Source organism: Siniperca chuatsi, linkage group LG10 (assembly GCF_020085105.1).
Source record: "Siniperca chuatsi isolate FFG_IHB_CAS linkage group LG10, ASM2008510v1, whole genome shotgun sequence".
Taxonomy (NCBI): domain Eukaryota; kingdom Metazoa; phylum Chordata; class Actinopteri; order Centrarchiformes; family Sinipercidae; genus Siniperca; species Siniperca chuatsi.
This window is the reverse complement of record NC_058051.1, coordinates 2,083,364-2,102,852: the sequence shown is the minus strand read 5'-3', so window position 1 is coordinate 2,102,852 and position 19,489 is coordinate 2,083,364. Positions and strand designations below refer to the sequence as shown.

The 19,489-nt window shown below is 43.3% G+C and overlaps 1 protein-coding gene across 1 annotated transcript in view; it reads left to right on the top strand.

The window, feature by feature from the left end:
- The window catches only part of atp2b3b (ATPase plasma membrane Ca2+ transporting 3b), a 52,900-nt gene extending 34,204 nt beyond the window's left edge, over nucleotides 1-18,696 (top strand). Inside the window, 4 exon segments of the mRNA XM_044211289.1 lie at nucleotides 2,915-3,022; nucleotides 3,312-3,494; nucleotides 13,319-13,547; nucleotides 13,550-18,696. Coding sequence (XP_044067224.1) covers nucleotides 2,915-3,022; nucleotides 3,312-3,494; nucleotides 13,319-13,547; nucleotides 13,550-13,848 — 819 coding nt within the window. The 3' untranslated portion in view covers nucleotides 13,849-18,696.
- Nucleotides 18,697-19,489: the final 793 nt, after the last annotated feature.

Genomic DNA, 19,489 nt, shown 5'->3' with positions numbered 1-19,489 from the left:
AAGATTTTCAGTGGCCCCGCTACATTTGCGTTTTTTCAGCACTGCGTCCGCCGTTTTCGTAGCTTCCTCACAGCCTGCGCGCTGTTATTGGCTGGAGGCGACACACCCGCTGCCCAAAGACTGACGCCCAGAAATGTCCCAAACACAGCAAAATAAGAAAATACAGGCAGAGGGCAGCGTCTGTGCAGATACAGACACCGCCACACACTTCTACTGGGTCATAAGTGATGACTGAGAGGGATTATTTTTGTATGAGTCTGTACGTTGTTGTCTTTTTAGGAAAATCCTACTCATTCTGCGTTTAACTCAACCTGACTGAGCGTCTCTAAGTACGTTAGGCTGAAAAACCAGAGCAGATTCTTTCAGGTATGTTTATGGTGTTTTTATGTAGCTTAGATTCAAAGGGCTGACTGAACAGAATGATGAAAAATGCTTACCCCTGTTTTAATCTTATCAATCAGTCGAGATGTCCATTAATGGTAAAGGTACTGTCATATTGTTCACAATTTATTTTTACCTAAACTGAATATTGCCATAGTAAACAAACTATTTAAATTTTAAACTGTCTGTATGATAAATCTAATGTTATTTCACTGCATATTGTATTATACACGTAGTGGTCACTATATTAGGTACACCTGATTTGAAAATATAATGCAATCCAACACAACAGCTCAGCCATAATATATATATATATATATATATATATATATATATATATATATGTTTTGTCCACAACATCAGGAGGGGAAGAACATTAGAAACACATTTCAATATAATGCAGTCCGGTACAACACCACCACTAACTACGACCTCAATAGTAAACATGTAGTTGAATTAACAAAAACTTTTAACAAGAACTGACCATTATAAGCTTCATAAAGGAAGAATATGTGGCAGATCTGTTGTATAAAGTGGCCACGGAGTGAATATACAGTGACCAAATAGGTAAATCCAGGGTGACACTGCTGATACTGATAATAATGATTCAACAAAGCAACATTGACATCGATTGACAAACTTCACTCTGATCACTGGGGGCGCTGCAACCTCTGCCCAAAGTCCAGATTGAAGTGTATAGGAAATACTCAGTTTTCTTGTGTTTGAATACAAGTCAGCGGTGGTTTGTAGAAAACCACAAGAAGAAGTGGTGGAGGAGGAGACGTTGCGCTATTGCACCAAAATACAGAACAAAGACTGAACTGCATATTACATAACTTCTTGGTATTTTTGATTTTTTATGACCTTTAGTTCATTTTTTTTATTTATTCATCTTTCATCAAAAAGGTTTTGTGTGTATATTATATGTAAAATGTTTTTATTTTCTCAGGTTTTAGACATAGTCATTAAAAATAAACAAATAATTTCATTTTAATGGAGACAAATCTATGCAGATCGTTGAAAGTGCTCTTTTGCTGTAAATGGACATCTCAATGGTTTGGGTCAGGCTCATAATTTAAAACCTTTTTAAAACCAAAACAAATTCTATTGCACCTCACTGGATGGGACTATTCTGAGGAGAAAAGGGCAGAGAAAGAAGACGTGGAAAGGAGGGAATAGACTGTGACCGGGTGATTGTCCTTGTTGGGCGATTGTACTGTATTTCTAAAGCAATACAAATGGGTGCTGTGTTTTGGTGAGGGCCTGTGCTGACTCGGTCACCTTCTTAGTCTGTAAAAGTATAGAAAATGAATGTGATCATTTTCAGGCCTTGACAGCTTGTAAATTGTCACATTGCCTTTCACCACGTAACCTGATTTTGCCCCATAATACAAGTCCAGAGTTAAGATTTCAAACTTTACCAACCACAGGAGGACTGTTTGTTGAATCGACTCACAGTGAATACAGAAGAGATGCACTGAGCAGGGAATTGTGAGTACACAAAAACACAGACAAGCAAACACAGGCAGAGTGAGAGGAAGAGGGATATTTTCCAAAGCTCTTCAGTTCTCGGTGGTACTCTGGGGAGAAACAAGAGAAGAGAGAGAGCTGGAGGGGGATGACAGTGATTTGGAGTGTGAAAGCGTCGAAGAGACAGTTCAGAGGGATTTGGAAAAGAAGAGATGAGAGCGAGAGCAGAAGACTGGAGGCAGCTTGAGAGAGGTGAAAGAGAGGGATAAGTAAGAAAGATGGATCCCTCCTCCCTGCAGAAAGATATTATTACTGTATGTGAGACACTGTATCGTACTCCCAGTGAGATTTATGACTGTGCAGTTTGGTGTCAGGATGATAGTGTCACTCTGATAAGCCTTGTTCCGGGTGTAAATGATCGTGTTGCTATTTAAAATGCTGTCGCTATTTCCACTGAGGCAAGCAGACCTATAGGAGCGAGGTGTTACTGTGGTCCAAGTTTAAAGACGCAGACTGGAAACAAGCCGCAGGGCTGTGTTTATTATGTTGGAACCATTACTAATAAAGACTAGTTCTATAAATTCACGTAATGTGTCATTTTTACACAGTGACATGAGCTGGAGAGGAATGATTGTTATGATTAATGTGGCTGAGGTCAGAATCTATCTACAGTAAGTTCACTTTCAGGCTTTCTTGTATTTAACAATACAAGTTATACCTTTTATTCAATTTCTTCCAAGTATTTACCACAAATATTATATGAGTCTGGACACACGTGGACTTGACTGGTTGGTGGAGGCATACAACCGCGGGTGGTAATTCTAGTTATTAGATGCAGCAGGGATTACAGTGACAATGCCACCTTGTATTTCCTACTTGAAATCGTGACAGACTAGAAGATGGAAGTGTCGACTGTTGACACATCCTGGTGTTATTGGGTTTTTTTTACAGTACAGACTGTGGTGGGTGCAACAGAGATAAATGGCGCAGTGCTGGTTTCTCCCTCGACACTGTGTTTGTATGTGTGATAATGATGATGTCCTTCCCTGTGTTTCTGCTGCAGATCGTGATTGTGCAGTGGGGAGGGAAGCCCTTCAGCTGCGCCCCTCTCAACATAGAGCAGTGGCTCTGGTGTCTGTTCGTGGGAGTCGGAGAGCTGCTTTGGGGGCAGGTAAGCAGCTCTTCAGCCTGCTGAGTCAAACCACACTGAGCAAGTGTAGGCTGGCGGGCCTGGTTTACCTAGAGTTTTATCTGGGGTGAGGCTAAGGAAACATTTTCACACTGACTTAGATAACACCTCTAGATATATTCTATTCTGTGCTGAAATTAACAGTTGAAACAATCTGGTATTATCCGATCCATAATGAGTGTAAGATGGTTGGAAAAGCTCACAGCTGCTCAGTATAACGCCATACTAGCGTCTTCTGGTCACATGACATTATAACGTACCTGGCTTTCAGGTGATCGCCACGGTGCCGACAGAGCGGCTGCCATGCCTGAAGGAGGCGGGGCTGGGCCTGGAGCCAGGGGAGGAGGAAGGGGAGGAGATGGCGGAGGATGAGGAGGAGATCGACTGCGCTGAGAGAGAGCTGCGCCGCGGACAGATCCTTTGGTTCAGAGGCCTCAACCGCATCCAAACCCAGGTACTGTTAGACCGGACCACCAAAACAAACCATAACCAAACCTCTTTCACAGGAACACACACACACACACACACACGCAGATATCCAGACAGCACAACACCTCGACCAGAAGCTTCACGTGGTCATGACACACGAGCAGTTTGTTTAAGGTGAATTACAGATAGATGGGGGAATGTGCCAAAATGTATCACAAAGAACATAGGAATCTGAATATGAATGCCTAATGTTTGCACTTTTATAACCAAGTGCTTTATGAGAAGATGCAAATTATTTGGGGGGGAAATTGTTCCTGAATTGTGTAGTAACACTGCCTAAATAAACTGCTAGTATCATGGCCTTTACACACTAACATGAGAGACTTTTGGAAAGAAAGAAAGAAAGAAAGAAAGAAAGAACTCCTTATAGACTCGTCTTTGACAGCCATGCAGTTTTAGTTTGAACACTGTATCTGGTTTGTTCTTACTCTTCAAAAGTCAGTCTGTCTTTCGCTCATCCTGTCAGTGCTGTTCATTTGACTTGTACCAAACATAATGATTCCAGTTTTTTCTCTCCAACACAGCTAACTTTTCTGTCCTGCTCAAACCTCGAAATGGCGTTCTCTAACTTGGAAGTGGTATTTTATAAACCATCACGAGAGAGGATAAATGCTGTGATTGTGTGTGTGTGTGTGTGTGTGTGTCGCTTCAGCGGCACTCGTGTGTATGAGTGTGTACCCATTGTGTACAGGGTAATGCTGTAATGCTAAGTAGACAGGCTGTTGGCTTGCTTGATTACTTTAATTGATTGATTCTCGCACTGCTTTGTGTGAGAATGGACATTAAGACAGCAAAACAGCATCGACACGAACAACAATCTGCTAACAGCCTCCTAAGCAGTGTTAGAGAGCCAGTCCAGACTCTCTGCTTAAGTGCCTGTCTTTGCGAAAAGTGGTCAGTTTTTCATGAAGAGGGTTTGGCCTGAGTGTGCAGACAACAAATACACATGCAAGCACACACACACGACCTCATATACATGTGCGATCGTAATTTAATAATTATTGTTTGTCAGTAATTCTCAGAAAGCAGTTGTGATGCGTATCACTGATGCACATTTGCCATTAAAGGGAATCAAAATGCTGTTTCTGTCATTTCTGCTGTGACAGGAAATCTTTTAAAGGGACCACAACACACACACACACATGCACACACACAAACACACGCCCACGCACACTCAGACCAGCCTCTCCTGCCCTCACTGAGTGCTGCTGTTTTGTCTCTGTCCTGCAGATGGAGGTAGTGAGCACGTTCAAGCGAAGCGGTTCGTTTCAGGGAGCGGTGAGACGGCGCTCCTCCGTGCTCAGTCAGCTCCACGACGTAAACACTATCTCTACCCCCTCTCACGTAGCTCTCTCCACCGCAACAGCCAATACCAGCCCAGCCCCTGGGAGTGAGTCCGCCGAACGCATGTACACACATAAACACACACAAACACACGTATACCTGCATACACACTTGCAGTCACTTTCTCTCTCTCTCTGACACTCATTCGTAGACACAAACACACACACTGCTGCACGGCACGTGGACTGCAGTATTTTTACTCTCAATGGTTGTGTCCCCTCCGGCTCGCTCGCTGCTCGTGTGTGTGCAATGTCTCCTATGTTCTTTTCTCTTATTCTCCCTTTCAAACAGCACCCAGTCCCGACCGGCTGTGTAGTTCTGGTCTGATCTGGTCTGGTCCAAATCCAGTCCCGGTTCCAGTCCAGAGTCTGTTTTGTTGTTGAGTGTTGGTGGGTGCGCGAGGCGGCTCGCTGTTCTCTCTCTGTCTGAGGTGTCCTGACAGAAATGGAGCAACATTGTTTATAAGGACGAAAGTGACTCATGTTCAAAAGAACAAAAAGAAGAAATTTAAGGAAACGGAAACAGTTTGATTTACGCCGACAAGGCGAGGACGCATCCTAAAGTGCAGAGAGCAAACGGCAGCTCCTCCTGCACCATGTGTTATTTCCTGTCTGTGACTGAGGTCAAGCGTGGTTACTGTGGTTGACCCCTGCTGTAAACATCTCTCACGTAAAGGAGTGGTGTCCTTTCTTTTCTCTAAAAAACAAGAGAATATAGTGTTGCTGTAACAATTCTGTGACTCCTGTTATGCTGTAGAAAATGCTACGATTAGATTTTACTGCCATAGAATTCATAATCATTACCAGATGGCTTTCATATGGCTTCTGCAATTCTCTAAACTGTAAACCTTCGAGTATAAAAGCCCCATAACACACTGCTGTTTCCAAGACTACAGTAAAGAAAAGTTCCCTCTTCCTCTATCGCTCTTTTTTCTCCTCCTTGTGCTCCTCTCACTTTTGTCCGGTGCTGCAATTGTTGTCAACTGGTTATTTCTGTAACAGTATTTCCAGCTCCGACGTCACAAGTTTGGCCCCCCTGATGTCTCCAAAAAGTCCTGATTTCTCTCTCTGTCCAGTCTGTTTTTTCCCCCTCTCTCTCCATCACAGTTCTCTCTTCTTTCTTCTTTATTTCTGAGATATTACAGGTTCCCTGTTTGCAGAAATATTCTGTGCAATGTGTTCTTATTGTTCTTCATAAGTAGAGTTGTTCTTCTGTAGAGGTATTTAGATTTGACCAGATCTAAATACAGGCTCTTGTGTAGCATACTGATAAGATTTCTTTAGTAGGTTTCTCTTCATTTGTTTCTCTTTTTTTGTATCTTACTTTCTCCTTTACCTCATCCCTTTTTGTCATCCTCCCATCTCCTCACTAGAGTAGCCTCCACCCCTCATGTTTTCTCTTGATTTCTTTGTATGTCAGTTCTGCGCGTGCCTGTTTGCAAGCGTGTTTATGTGTGTGCATTTGCTGACCTATCCGAGAGCCGTAGTTTGACTTCTGTGTGTTTCTCTGTCAGTGTGTGCGAGTGTGTGCACCTGTGCTTGTATGCTTGTCTATGAATGTGTGTGTGTGTGTGTGTGCCTGCCTGCGTGTGTGTGCGTGCATGCGTGCGGTTGTGCTGTCTCTTCATTTGATTGTCCTCATCTGTCTTCTCAGTTGCTTCTCCTTACCTTCCTTGCTCCCTTCCGTCCATCCTTCCCTCCTTCCATTCCACGCTGCCTTCCTCCCCACGTTGCTCCATCACCTGTAGGTGTAGATACAGAGAGGCCCAAGTCGGTGCTACTGACACCTCATTGTTGAGATCGTCCTGCACAGACACTAGGACTTACCTGGGCTTTGTTTAAGTACTTTGGAAACACATCCTTCTCTCCATGACTTTACAACATTAATACAATATGCATTAAAATGTATAACATTATTATTCAGAGCTGGACATTGCTGCAACATAGGCTGCCTGAAAAGACAGGTACTATGACGAAGGTGTGGAAGGAGGGATGTAATGTCAAAGTATGGAACTAGGGTTCAGATCCCACCACTGCTAGCTCATTGCTTGCTTTTTCAATTCTTTTCCCTTAATTCGAAGAGCTTGTTGTGTCCAAATCTGTTACTCGACAGCAGTATGACACATACTTGCATTTTGAAGTCGTCCTCTTGTGGTTCAGTTCCTGATGAGAAACCAAATGGATTTGGACAAGGAGGGAATGTGAAGGAGCAAGCATTAACTTTGAGTTTAATGTGACCCAGGTTTGCTTCTCTGAATCAGTTCATGTTGTGTGGAGGCAGCCCCTGGTCAAATAAAAATGTACAATTGTTCCCGTTTGCTTTAGCGTTCAGAATGGAGTTTACGCAAGGAGCAGAATTCAGATTGTGTCAAATAAACTTCCAGCCACAGAAAAGTATATCAGACTTGATTGTACTCAAAGGTCCAGAGTGTAACATTTAGGAGGAGCTATTGGCAGAAATGAAATATGATATTTAGGGTTCAAACCAGAAAAAGGTAGAACTCTATTGAGTTAGTGCCGGTTTATTATTATTATTTGTCTGCCACAAATGCTCAAATTCCTGTAAGCTGGAATGAGCTAGAAACACGAAACTTGGCCCAATAACTGGAAATGATATGCAAATGCTTCCCCAGAAATATAAGCCCAATCGGCCACATGGCGGCGCTGGCCCAAAAATCCACAGGCCACGCCCCTCACACCGTAAGTCCGATTGACTTGAAATTTCTGACACGAGTCCAGCTCAACGTGCTCTACAGAAAAGCCTTTTGGACCATAAAAGTCCGCAGTGATGGATTTGTTTGCTAATTAGCATAATGTGAAAAACAGTAAAATGAATATTTTTTAAATTTAGACTCTTATCGACACCAATTTTTTGATACAGCATTGCGAGACTGAGATACACGTTTTTATTATAAATGAACAAGATCGGTCAAAAAGCATCAACCAAAATATCTTCATAAAGGGAGGGGCTCAGCAGGAAATTGGCCATAACTCATTAACAATTTGTCCAATCATCACAAATCATTCGGAGATATCTTCAGTCTGCGTTGGCGAACAGGCGTGCCAAAGCATTTTGAACCCAACCCATAGGGGGCGCCACAAATGCCAAAAAACTGTACCTAAAAACCCAGTGGACAGAATTTCACCAAATTTGGTGTGCATGCTCTGTGGGCAAGTGTTAACTAAAATCTGAAGTTTGACTTATCACATATTTGCACATAACTGCCTTTGAGCGATCCTGATTGAACTCACAGGAGACATCCCACGCCATCTCCTGAGCATACATACCAAGTTTCGCTCACATCCAATGAAGAGGGGACGAATGGCAGAACTTTGAGTGCGCAATTATTGAAACGCTGCAGGCAACAAGTGTGTAACTGGTCTCGCTCCTTCTTTCAAACAGAATTAAACAAGCTGAAGTGACTTTGCTTGGCTTCGTGAAACCCAAAACCCGCTCACTGCTGCCTGCGGCTTTAATTTTGGCCGATCCAGCTGCTTCCTTCCGCTGAGCAAAGAAAGTATGTTTTCATTAGTGTATAATCACCTGAAATAATGTGTTTTCGTTACCTTAGAATAAGCCGTTTATATCTACAGAGGGAGCGGGTCCCCTTCCATGGAAGTCGCCATGTTGCACCGCCATGTTTCTACAGTAGCCCAGAATGGATTGGTTTTTCGCGAGTTTTGCAGCCACCGTAGTTTTTCCTTCACACGTGGAACAGGAGGGCGAGGCGAGCGGTATTCAAATGGTTGCAAGCTGCAATTTCACCACTAGATGCCACTAAATCCTACACACTGGACCTTTAATGTCTAGTAATGCTCTATAGTTTTCTTATTGTCAACAAATCCCATGAAAAGATCAAAACCAACAATGTGTATATCCAAAGGCTGATATATCTTATTCCTCTGTCATAGAGCTCCAAAAACTATTAACAGGGCTGCGAGTCTGCAGGCACGCTGGCTCTGTGAGGCTGTACTTAGACACAGCAGTGCTTTGAGCTGAATGCTAATGCTAACATGCTCACAATTACAATGCTAACATGTCGATGTTTAGCCGATTTAATATTTACCACGTTCACCATCTTCGTTTGGAGTGTTAGCATGCTAGCATTTGCTTATTAGCACTAAACACAAAGTACAGCTGAGGCTGATGAGAATGTTTAGCAGGTATTTAGTCATATTAGAGAAAATAAAGTTTTGACGTGATGATGGCGGTAGAGAGAAGTCAGGGGACCAATTCAATTCAATTGTATTTATATCGCAACCATTTGATTGCCTGTGAATCATGAACACCTGTTATATAAGTTCATGGCAATCCATCCAGTATTTGTTGAGATATTTCAGTTGGTAGATTGGTTGATAGAGCCATAGACTATAGCTTGGCTAAAAAACACATCAACAAGTCACACTGTTGCACTGGGTGACATGCTCCTTCATTACTATGAACACACACACTGTAGCTTTTGATTCTGACTCAGTCCCACACACACCGTCCCTCTGCAGTAAATAACTCACTAGTGCCTGAAATTAATCACGAACAAATGCACAATATCCTCCTGTTTGAGTAACATTTGCTAAAAACTACAGCGCCCCGCTGTTTTTGGACATTATTTGGCCTTTTTGCTTTTTACATTCATGACCCACTTTTAAAGATTTTCGTCAGTAACATGTTGGTTTTGGTCTTTTTACTGGTGACAATACCACAACTATAGAATATATCGTCAGCCTTAACCTTTAAGTGCTTTCCTATGATTGCCTCAAGTCTGATGATATGGTCTGATGTGGGAATTCCCAAGCAACAAGCACAGACTACAAATGATTGCCTACGTGTTATCAAGACAGACAAACCTCTCCCCCTGCACTGCTGCTCGTCCACAGATAGCTTCATGGTCATTACTTTACCCCACTACCCAGAGTTCTTTGCAAAGCAGACCCAACCCTCAGAATTGGCACTGTGTCCCGTTGCAGTATGATGAGCGTAAGTTCTGACGTAGACACCGTCACCTCTCTGACTTTTACAGCCAAATCTGTTATCACTGGGTAAGAAAAGAGTCCAGGGATATCTAAAATATTAAACAGAGATATCAAAATAATATAAGTAGATGTCTCTGTTTCATGCTTTCATCCACCTGAGCTGTGCTGGACCTTAGTGATCCCTCTGGATCTTTAGAACCGATCTATGGATCCAGTTTGTTTTCATTTCAGACTGGGCTAGTTTCATCTACCTGCAATTACAGTAAAGTTGAGAAAAGCGATGAATATGAAAGTTTACTTTGGTAAGGAAAGATAAAGGGCAATAGGATGTTTAGGCCGAATCTCAAATCCATGCTCAGCTCCTCAATTCTTTGCTAAAGTTCAAAAAGGTTTCAGCCTCCGCCCTCAGTGTTTGCTCCTTAAATGGGCTATGACTAGGAGACATGAAGAGAATATGCATTGAATTGAGGAAGGTGCTGCTGAGGTGTAGCTATGGATTGGAGCTCAGTCATCACATATCGAAGAGCGGGTGCCGCTCAGAGTCTGGCCACACGGTGGGAAATGCGAGCCATTAACCAGTCATGTACCTCACAGCTTCTCCCTGTATTTATGTTGCAGTTTCTTCTCATCAGCAGTTGTTTTGCACACAGCAGCCTCTCTACCTTCCAGCGCCTATTTCCTTCTCGTACTTTAACCATCATCGTTTTTCCATCAAGCACTGCTGAAAGAGCCGACAGGGAGAGAGGGAGAGAGAGAGAAAGTGGGTGAGAGGAATAAGTAACACAGCAGTGCCCTGACCTCCAGGCCTCTCTGGTCACACTGTGGGCGTTATATACTCGAAAGTTTACTCTTACCATGGAGACAAAATGAAAACAAACCAAGCGCTGACGAAGTGAGAAAGTAACATTCTGAAACCTTCTCAGTCTGCATGAGGTGTTTTTCTACTGTCCGACAGGCTCTTTGGAAAAACAGATAAGCACTGAACCTACTGCTTGACCGTCTGTCTGTACGTCTGTCTGTCAGTCAGTCTATCATATATGCCAGAGTCATATATAGAGACTCCTCCTGGTTTGGCCGACTGCAGCACTGATCTCCATTCATACACCTCTCATAATCACAGTTTGGACTCCGGTCGGTGTTGCAGTCGACATAAAGCTTCTTCGCTGTTGAACTCATTTGGCCAAACTGTCTCTATATTGGGCTCTGCCTGCCTGTGCCTGTCAGTATATTTGCACTGAACTGTCTCTGTTTCTTTTGAGCTCATGCTGCTTCTTTTCCTCTGTTTGGGCTTGGGGGAAGGGTGCATGGACCAACTGCCATGGCAAAGGAATGTGTTTATGTACGCATCACCATAGACTGCATAATGCACCTTGAAGTACACTCATAGACCTCACTCTGATGTGTGTGTGTGAGAGAGAGAGAGAGACAGAAAGAGAGCGTAAGTGACAAAGATCTGATTCAGCATGACCTGGCTGCCTCTCTGTGTGTGACAGGGCTGACGCCCGAGCTTCGCTCCTGCCTTTGAGCCAATCACCTTCTGTTTCTAGTATTCTAACCAATCACATACTGTTCTAACCTGCTGATTCTCCGTGATTTCATCTTTATGTTTCGCAAGACTTGTTTTTTTCTATCCTGCAGCAACTTCATCGTCAGCATCAGCATCATTTCAATCACTCTGCTCTCCTCTGTCTGTCACTGCTGCATGGCTGCGGTACATATTGCACATGTGCATGTGTGTGTGTGTGTGTGTGTGTGCGTGCATAGAGATGCTGACAGACCAGCTCAATGTCTGGCTGTCAATGTGTTTGAGTGTATGAACCTGATCTCTTTAACAAACAGCACCCGTGATTGACAACTGTGCGATGCATGCAGACGCCAACCTCCAAGGTGCACGATGTGGAAACATCTCAGCTGTTGGTTCACTCAGTTACACTGCTGCTGCATGCATGTTTGTGTGTGTGTGTTTGTGTGTGTGTGTGTGGTCACTGCTATAGGTTCTTGCCAATTTCTTATTTTATTGTACATTAAACTAACACACTCACCATTGCTGCTTCTTCTCCATCTGTGCCTAACAACCACCCTCATCTGTGTGTGTGCATGCATGTGATCCAGTGAGCTGAGGTACGAGTGTTTTCCCCACACATGCTGTATCACCCCCCTGACACACACACATACACACACACACATGCCACGCGTGTCTGATGGGAAGCGTCTGCAGCTTCTGTGGTCTTTGTGATGGTGGCTACTGAATGCTCTCGTCTTGTGAGGTCTGATTGGTGTGCGAGAACTGACAAAAACATGTCATTAGCCAACTCATTTTTAAACACTTTGTTTTTTTAATTTCACTTTTGTCTGTTGGGGACGCACAGGATCAGGTGGACGCTCGGTTGATACTGAATTAGTCAAGGTATTTGTGTTGCCAAGGTTATAGTAATATAATTACAAAGTTTGAGAAATGTCCTGATATCTTCTAATGGAATCATGCAAAATAAGTGAGGACAAATCCAATTTCCCTCCTGAAAGAATAACATGGAGGGGACATGACTAAAAAACAGACATACCAAGACGTTGTCCTGTCTGAACCATGTCGTCATAAATGTTATTATTTATTAAATTAATCAATTAAAAATAATTAAAGTTTTTTATTTATTCATTACCAGATTAATTTATCTCAAACTTTGTCCAACGCTGTCTTACCTAAACATGACCGCTTGTTAACCTTCTCACAGGACAAACCAGTAAAAATGATGTGCCCAGTTTGTGCTTTTATCACATAATGCTTATGATGAGGAGTACACGCTTCACAGCATTTGTTTCAGAACTTTCCCTCTTTGGCATTTAGATTTGTCAGTTACTTAAAGACATAGTTTGACTTTTTGAGAAATATATGTTAGCCGGTTAGCTTAGCTTTAGCATAAAGACTGGAAGCAGGGGGAAACAGATAGCCTGGCCCTGTCCAAAGGTAACAAAATCCACCTATCAACACCTCTAAGGGTCTGGTGATGCTCGAAAATAAAGAACTAGTTCGATGTGTTGTCTGATCATGTCGGAAAGCAAAAGTGTTTATACCTGATTTGAAAAGCCACACTGGAAGGTGGAGTGAAAAGCGGCCGTCATAGAGAGGGGGGAGACGCAATATTGTTACAGGCTTTAGACCCGCCAATTATGGTTTAATCCAGCCAATAAGATTATTTTCATCTTCCTGAATCAAAGAAGTTTTCATAGAAAATAAACCAAAACACCACTGTGACCGTTAGACACATTAGATCTTGTATAAACTTTGAATGCAGCCACCTGGCCCTGAGTGTCCATCTGTCTGTCTGTCCGTCTGTCTGTCACTCTGTTTGTCTGCTGGAGGACACAAGTCTGTCTCTGGGTTTCCCTTGTCTCTTTTTTTTTTTTTAACCTTTTTTATGTCTGACTTTCTCCTCTCTCTTTCTTGTGGTTTCTCCCTCGTCATCCTTCCTTTTGGCAGATGCGAGTGGTGAAAGCATTCCGTAGTTCGCTGTACGAGGGCCGGGAGAAACCGGAATCCCGCAACTCCATCCACAACTTCATGGCCCACCCGGAGTTCCTCATCAACGACCTCATCCACAACATCCCGCTGATTGACGACACTGACGTGGACGACGAATCAGAGCTCAGCAGATACCAGCACCTGCACCCGGCCCTCCGCAAGCCGCCGCCCCCTCCCACCCAGCCCCAGCCCCGGCCCGCACCCGCCCCACCCGCCCCTACCGGCAGTACAGCCTCCCGGTGACCCCGTGCAACCGAAACAACAACAACAACAGCAGCAGCAGCAGCAGCAGCAGCAGCAGCAGCAGCATCAGTTCAACAGTCACCCACGGCAACAAAAACAGCAGCAACGCAGTTACCCCCAGCAACCGGAGCCCCCATCACCACCACCGCCACCAACACCACCATAACCATCATGGCAGGGACAGGCCGGTGAAACCCTCCGCCCCTCACCTGGCCCATCTTTACTGCGTGGAGACCTCCTTATAACTGAGCTGAACGTGGGTCGGGGGGAGAGGAGAAGGGGAACGGAGTCTTGGGGAGGGGGAGGAAAGGGGAGCGGAAGAGAGGGCTGAGGACACACACATGACATTTTCATCCAGTCTCCCTTACAACAAGCTAACACGAGGGAGCGAGGGAGCGAAGGACGAGGGAGGTACAGGAGGGAGTGGACAATGGCTGGAGACTTCTGCTCGCAACTCCCTGAGAACATTGCGACTTTCCCTCCCTTTGCCCTTGCTCCAGCTCTCTCAGTCTGACCCCCCTGACACCACCGCCCCCGCCCCCCCTCCACCCTCGAACCCACCGCCCCGTCTGTCGCCCTCCCTGAAGAACCCGCCCACCCCACCCCGCCTGACCTCACGCACACTCGTCACACACACGCACAGGTCTGCTCTCGCTGCGTTGTCCCGAGCGACGGTGGGTTGGGGAGGGAAGGGGGACGGACATCCAAAAAAAAAAAAACGACACATCCCTCAACGCTTCAGCAGAACAGGGCCAGAGGCTGACTCACTCTGTTTCTATTGGTGTTCATCATTAATGTTGTTGTCATTACCCACCTACCTGCCATGGCACCATATCACCACCACCATTGTTTATCTAGCCACTTTTAAGTCACTACTTTGCTAGCGATATAAGTAAAACGCTTTGTTAAAGCTTTAATTAGGCTTCAGTCGATTCCATCCTCTGATTCATTTCTTTCTCAACATAATGGTGCTCATTCATTTCTTTCTTTTACATTGGTTTATCTCTTTTTCTGTTCTCTTTCTCTGAAATTTGACATATTTTCTTTTCTTTCATTCCTCTTTCTCTTTCAGTGTGTGTATGTGTATTGTCTTGTCTCTTCTGAAAAAAAAACAAACAAAAACTTAACAAAAACAGAAATTGCAAACAAAGATACTGTTCATTTAAACCTAATAGTAAATAGAATGGCTGCAAAAAAACAACTAAAGGGGGTGGGGGGAATACATATATATACAGTATATGTATATGTATATATAATTTGAATGTTTGGGAAGCGACAACACAGAACTCTTCATGTTCATCACTGTTCTTTTTCCAGCCAAACCTGCCCAATCTTTGAACGCCGCCCCATACGTCCACATGACCTGTTATCTGTAATACTGTCCGCCCTGCTATGAGATGATACAGTGTGTGGCATCTCACATTAATGGTGATGTATACATGTATCCATACATTAGCCCCCCACAGGACTAACTTAATTTACAGCCTCCTGCCATGTTGATAAACTGATGAGTATGTATGGGTAACATCTATGGACATCGCCCATGGGTGACGTCCTCTTCCGGTCTCTTCATTTCTGTTACGTGTTCCATCATTTTCTCTCTTCCTGTTCCTCGGTCCATTTTGTTGTTTCCTTTGCTCGCTTTGTCTCGTCTCGTTCCTTCTGGTCTTTCGTTGGTGGGCATGTGTGTGCGTCAGCTTTTTTTGGGGAAAAAAGCTGAATGGTTGTGAAGCATTAACCCTTTAAATGCCATCAAACACACAATGCACAGGCGATGGCCCTTTAAGACTAACTGTACTCACTTCAAACCCGCTTCTGCTCACGTGCCATTGGGTCGTCTCCATCATGTACCAGTGCCCGCTCCATGACTACTGTGGACAAAGAGATTGTTTCATTTGATCTGTTGGATGTTCGATCCAGTCAGTTTTACAGAGAAGAAAAATGATGTTGAAAAGCAACCAAACACTCGAACAATCAGGCCAATGTCTAATGTCAGTGTTCAGTTTTAGCTTTAGGCCCAAAGCCCGCTCAGATCTATCAGGTACGACCAATGAGAGCTTATGTGTCATGTCTTTGTGTCAAATACTGTGCATTCCCCATCATCATGATGTACAATTCGTTGATTGGGATACCTTAAAGGAACAGTTTTACAATTTGGAAAATGTGCTTTCATTCTCTTTCTTTGCCGAGAGTTACGCGACAAGGTTGATACCACTCTCATGTCTGTACGCTAAATATGAGGCTACAGCCAGCAGCAGGTTAGCATAGGTTAGCATAAAGACTGGAAATGGGGGGAAACAGACATTACACAGTGTTAAACTAATAGTGGGATTGTGGTGACAGTGGATTGTGCTGCAGGAGGCTGTTCAGCCAGCACCATCACACCTGCGGCAAACACCGTCACTGCTGCTAGCTACAGTAGCTAGGAAGCTCATCATCATATAATGGGCAAGTGTTGATTTTAGCAAAAAGGAATTAATTATTTTTAATTGGTTAATCCATCCATCCATTTTATGCTGCTTATCCGGGTCCCGGTCGCATTCATTAAATTCATTTTATCATTCAGAATTATTGTCATATACTGCTAGGAAGTGCTGAAAAATGTGACTTTGGACATTATGGCCATGAAACAGGCATTAAATTGCATTTTATGTGGTGTTAAAAAGGTCTTAATTTAACTTGCAAAACCACAGTGTAAAAACAACAAGTCGTGCTTTTATGGAGGGCTATGTGCTGGACGATTTCTTGGCCGGGCTCAGTAACGTCCTGGAGTCTTGTCATAATAGTCCGGCACATGACCCCACGTAAAACCATGTTTCATTCAATCCCCCTTACGAGTGTGGATTAAACAAATGAGCTAAAATGTGTTAATCAGTGAGTTTTAGAAGTGCTGGTAGAGGGATTTTGATACTTTCGGACAGAGCCAGGCTCGCTGTTTCCCCGTTTCCAGCCTTATGCTAAGCTAAGCTAACCGGCTACTGGCTTCACCTTCGCACTGAATGGACAGAAATGAGAGTGGTATCAATCCTCTCATTTAACTCTCGGGATGACGCGAATAAGCGTATTTCCCAAAATGTTGAACTGGTGCTTTAAGACATATCACGTTGAAGCTGTCCATATAAAAGGGCATAACACACTGCATGAGCACACCCCAACAACAACAACAAAACAAAAAAATCAACAAAAAAAAAATCACAGAAACCATTTGGATAGCGACCCGTGACGACGGGTGCAGCGCTCGTGACATCACATTCCACCGTGACCTCGCCGAATTCCACCTCAACATTCCATGGAACACACATTCCAGACACCGCATCACATTCCAGACCGGGTGTGAGAGTGTTCTCCTGTATCCCACGTTGCACTAGGTGTGGGTGAACCGCTGACTTCATGTTGCCTCTGAGCGTGACTGCAAAGCAAACCTGGACACCCAACCCCCCCCCCCCCAGTTATCCCCTGTTGACTTCCCTGAGTTATCAACTGGTCCCACCACCAGAGAAATGCAAGGGCAGACAATATGCAACAGACTGCCATGTCAACACCTGTACCCAGACGTAGGATTAGAAATACAGTCTAACAGAGATGTTAACACACGCAAACACAGCGAGAGAACATGTCTGTCCTGCTAGTTCTGTTTGAGGATGCACGCAGGGCTCTCTGGGAACACCCTTACCTGTACAGAACTCTGTCTTCTTGAATGCTCATCATCATCGCCACCGCCCTGACCTGACCCGTCGGAGCAGGCGGGTGGTGACACTGTATTGGTCTGTCTGTTTTGAAGCATGCATTTGGTATCATTAATGTCACTCTATGTGTTGGTAAATCATTTAGGCTACTGTCACTACTGTGTGCTATGATCTCTCCACATCTGCTCTCTTCCTCTCTCTCTCTCTCTCTCTCTCTCACACACACACATACACACACACACTCATATCCTGTTCAAGTCTAACCTATTTCAGCACCTCTTAGCACAGCTCTATCAATGCTTTCTGCGGTATACAAAAACACACAGGAGTACATACACACCGAACAACAGGCCGATAATCTGCAGTGGTGTAAATTTGACTGTCCAGTTCCAGCCATCTCTGTCCATCCGTCCAGCCACGTTACATCATGATGTTGTGAGACAGTTTCACAGAAGGCAAAACACAATGTGAAAAAGAATATATTATATTTATCAAAATTATAAATTGTACAACTGCACCACTACTGTACAGATCGCCCAAATGTGCATCTTTGATTTACAGGTACTATGTTCCTGTTACACTTTTTATTTTTGATGTTTCTTTCTTTTAATCCTATTGCTTTTTGTAAAGAGAGGAACAACAAAATGGAAGCGCTTGTATATTATTATTATTATTATGGTTATTTTTTGATTTTCTCCACCGGTGCTCCCACTGATGGAAAAAGACAGTTGCACATTCTCCTGAGCATATTCTGAGGGCTGTGTTTTCTGTCCACTGAACAGCCCCTGAAGTGTGCAGAGGTGAGGAGATGCTTATAGTCTCTTAAGACCAGAGACACCACTCTGTAAATAGAGAACCGGAGATACAAATGTACCTCATTATGATCTAAAGGACTGGACAAAGTGGGGGCCCAGGGAAGATGGAGAACTGGAGGGTGATGCAGAGCTAGAGACTGCAGAAGTGCAATGCATCCGTGCATTGTTTAGGCTGCCCTTTTAGATCTGCTACAAGTATTTACTGCCATGTTACGATGGGAAGAAATTAAGGTTTTACATTATTCATTATACATACAGTTGTAAATATTGTGTGTGGAATGGTCCCCCTTCTTGCACAACGCAGTGCTGTTCTGCAGACAGAAAATGCAGCCTTAACTGTGCTGAAATGAAAAAAGACCAAAAAAAAAAAGAAGTAAAAAACCATAAAGACTATTGAATATATTAAAGAGTTACCTGCCTGTTATTTAAGCGAATAAATATCTATATATGAGAAAGAACACACCTGTATACTGTAGACTAAATCTGTATGGAAATCTAAGAGAATTTAATGGGAATTAAGTCCAACACCTTTTGTCTGTATGAAAGAAAAAAATACATCAAAGTATTCTACAATAATAACTTTGACAAAGTCTGTGTGGTCCTGTGTTGTTTGTTCACAATGATGCAAGACTGTACTTACATTTTAAACCCCTGAAAGACTGACGCTTGGCCTGTTGGTTTTGAAAGAGATGCAGTGTCTAATATTCATTAAACCTGACCATACGAAGTTTAAGAACTTTAGTCATCTCAAACAGAGCCTGAAGAATGTGCAGTGCTCGTGCATATGTGTTTGTTTATTCATGAAAATGACGTCTTCTAGTGAAAGTCACTCTCCCTCAAAAAGTGGGCCAAACCAATCCACCTGCTCTGGTGAAGGTGCAGGGCCAGATGTCTTATACATTTTTGTAAATAGTCTGTTTTGATTTTTTGGTTGACGTGTAGATTAATTAAAGCAAATGTACTGTATTTAAAAATAATCTCTTCATCATAAAGACGTGAAATCAACGCATACTGTTTGCTTGCAGAAAGCCTTAAAACTAGTTTCCATTCAAATTACAAACAGAAAATGTGTGCTTTTCTTTAGAATGTAGAAATGGTAATATTTATATATTAGGTTATTATATAAACTGAAATATTTTTTGTTGGTTGATAAGCCTTTAAAGCCACACAAATGAACCTAGAATTAGTGTAAATCATTAAGATAAAACATGCACTTGGATGGCATATGCTTTAAATTGATTATAAAATCTTTAGTTACCTCAAATCAGTGAATACACAATGTTCTTAAGGGGGGCATCTGAAACCAACTGATGTGGTTTATCTGGAAACCTAAATATTTCATTATTAGTTCCATCTGCGGTTTTCCTCATATGACAAGTCAAGAT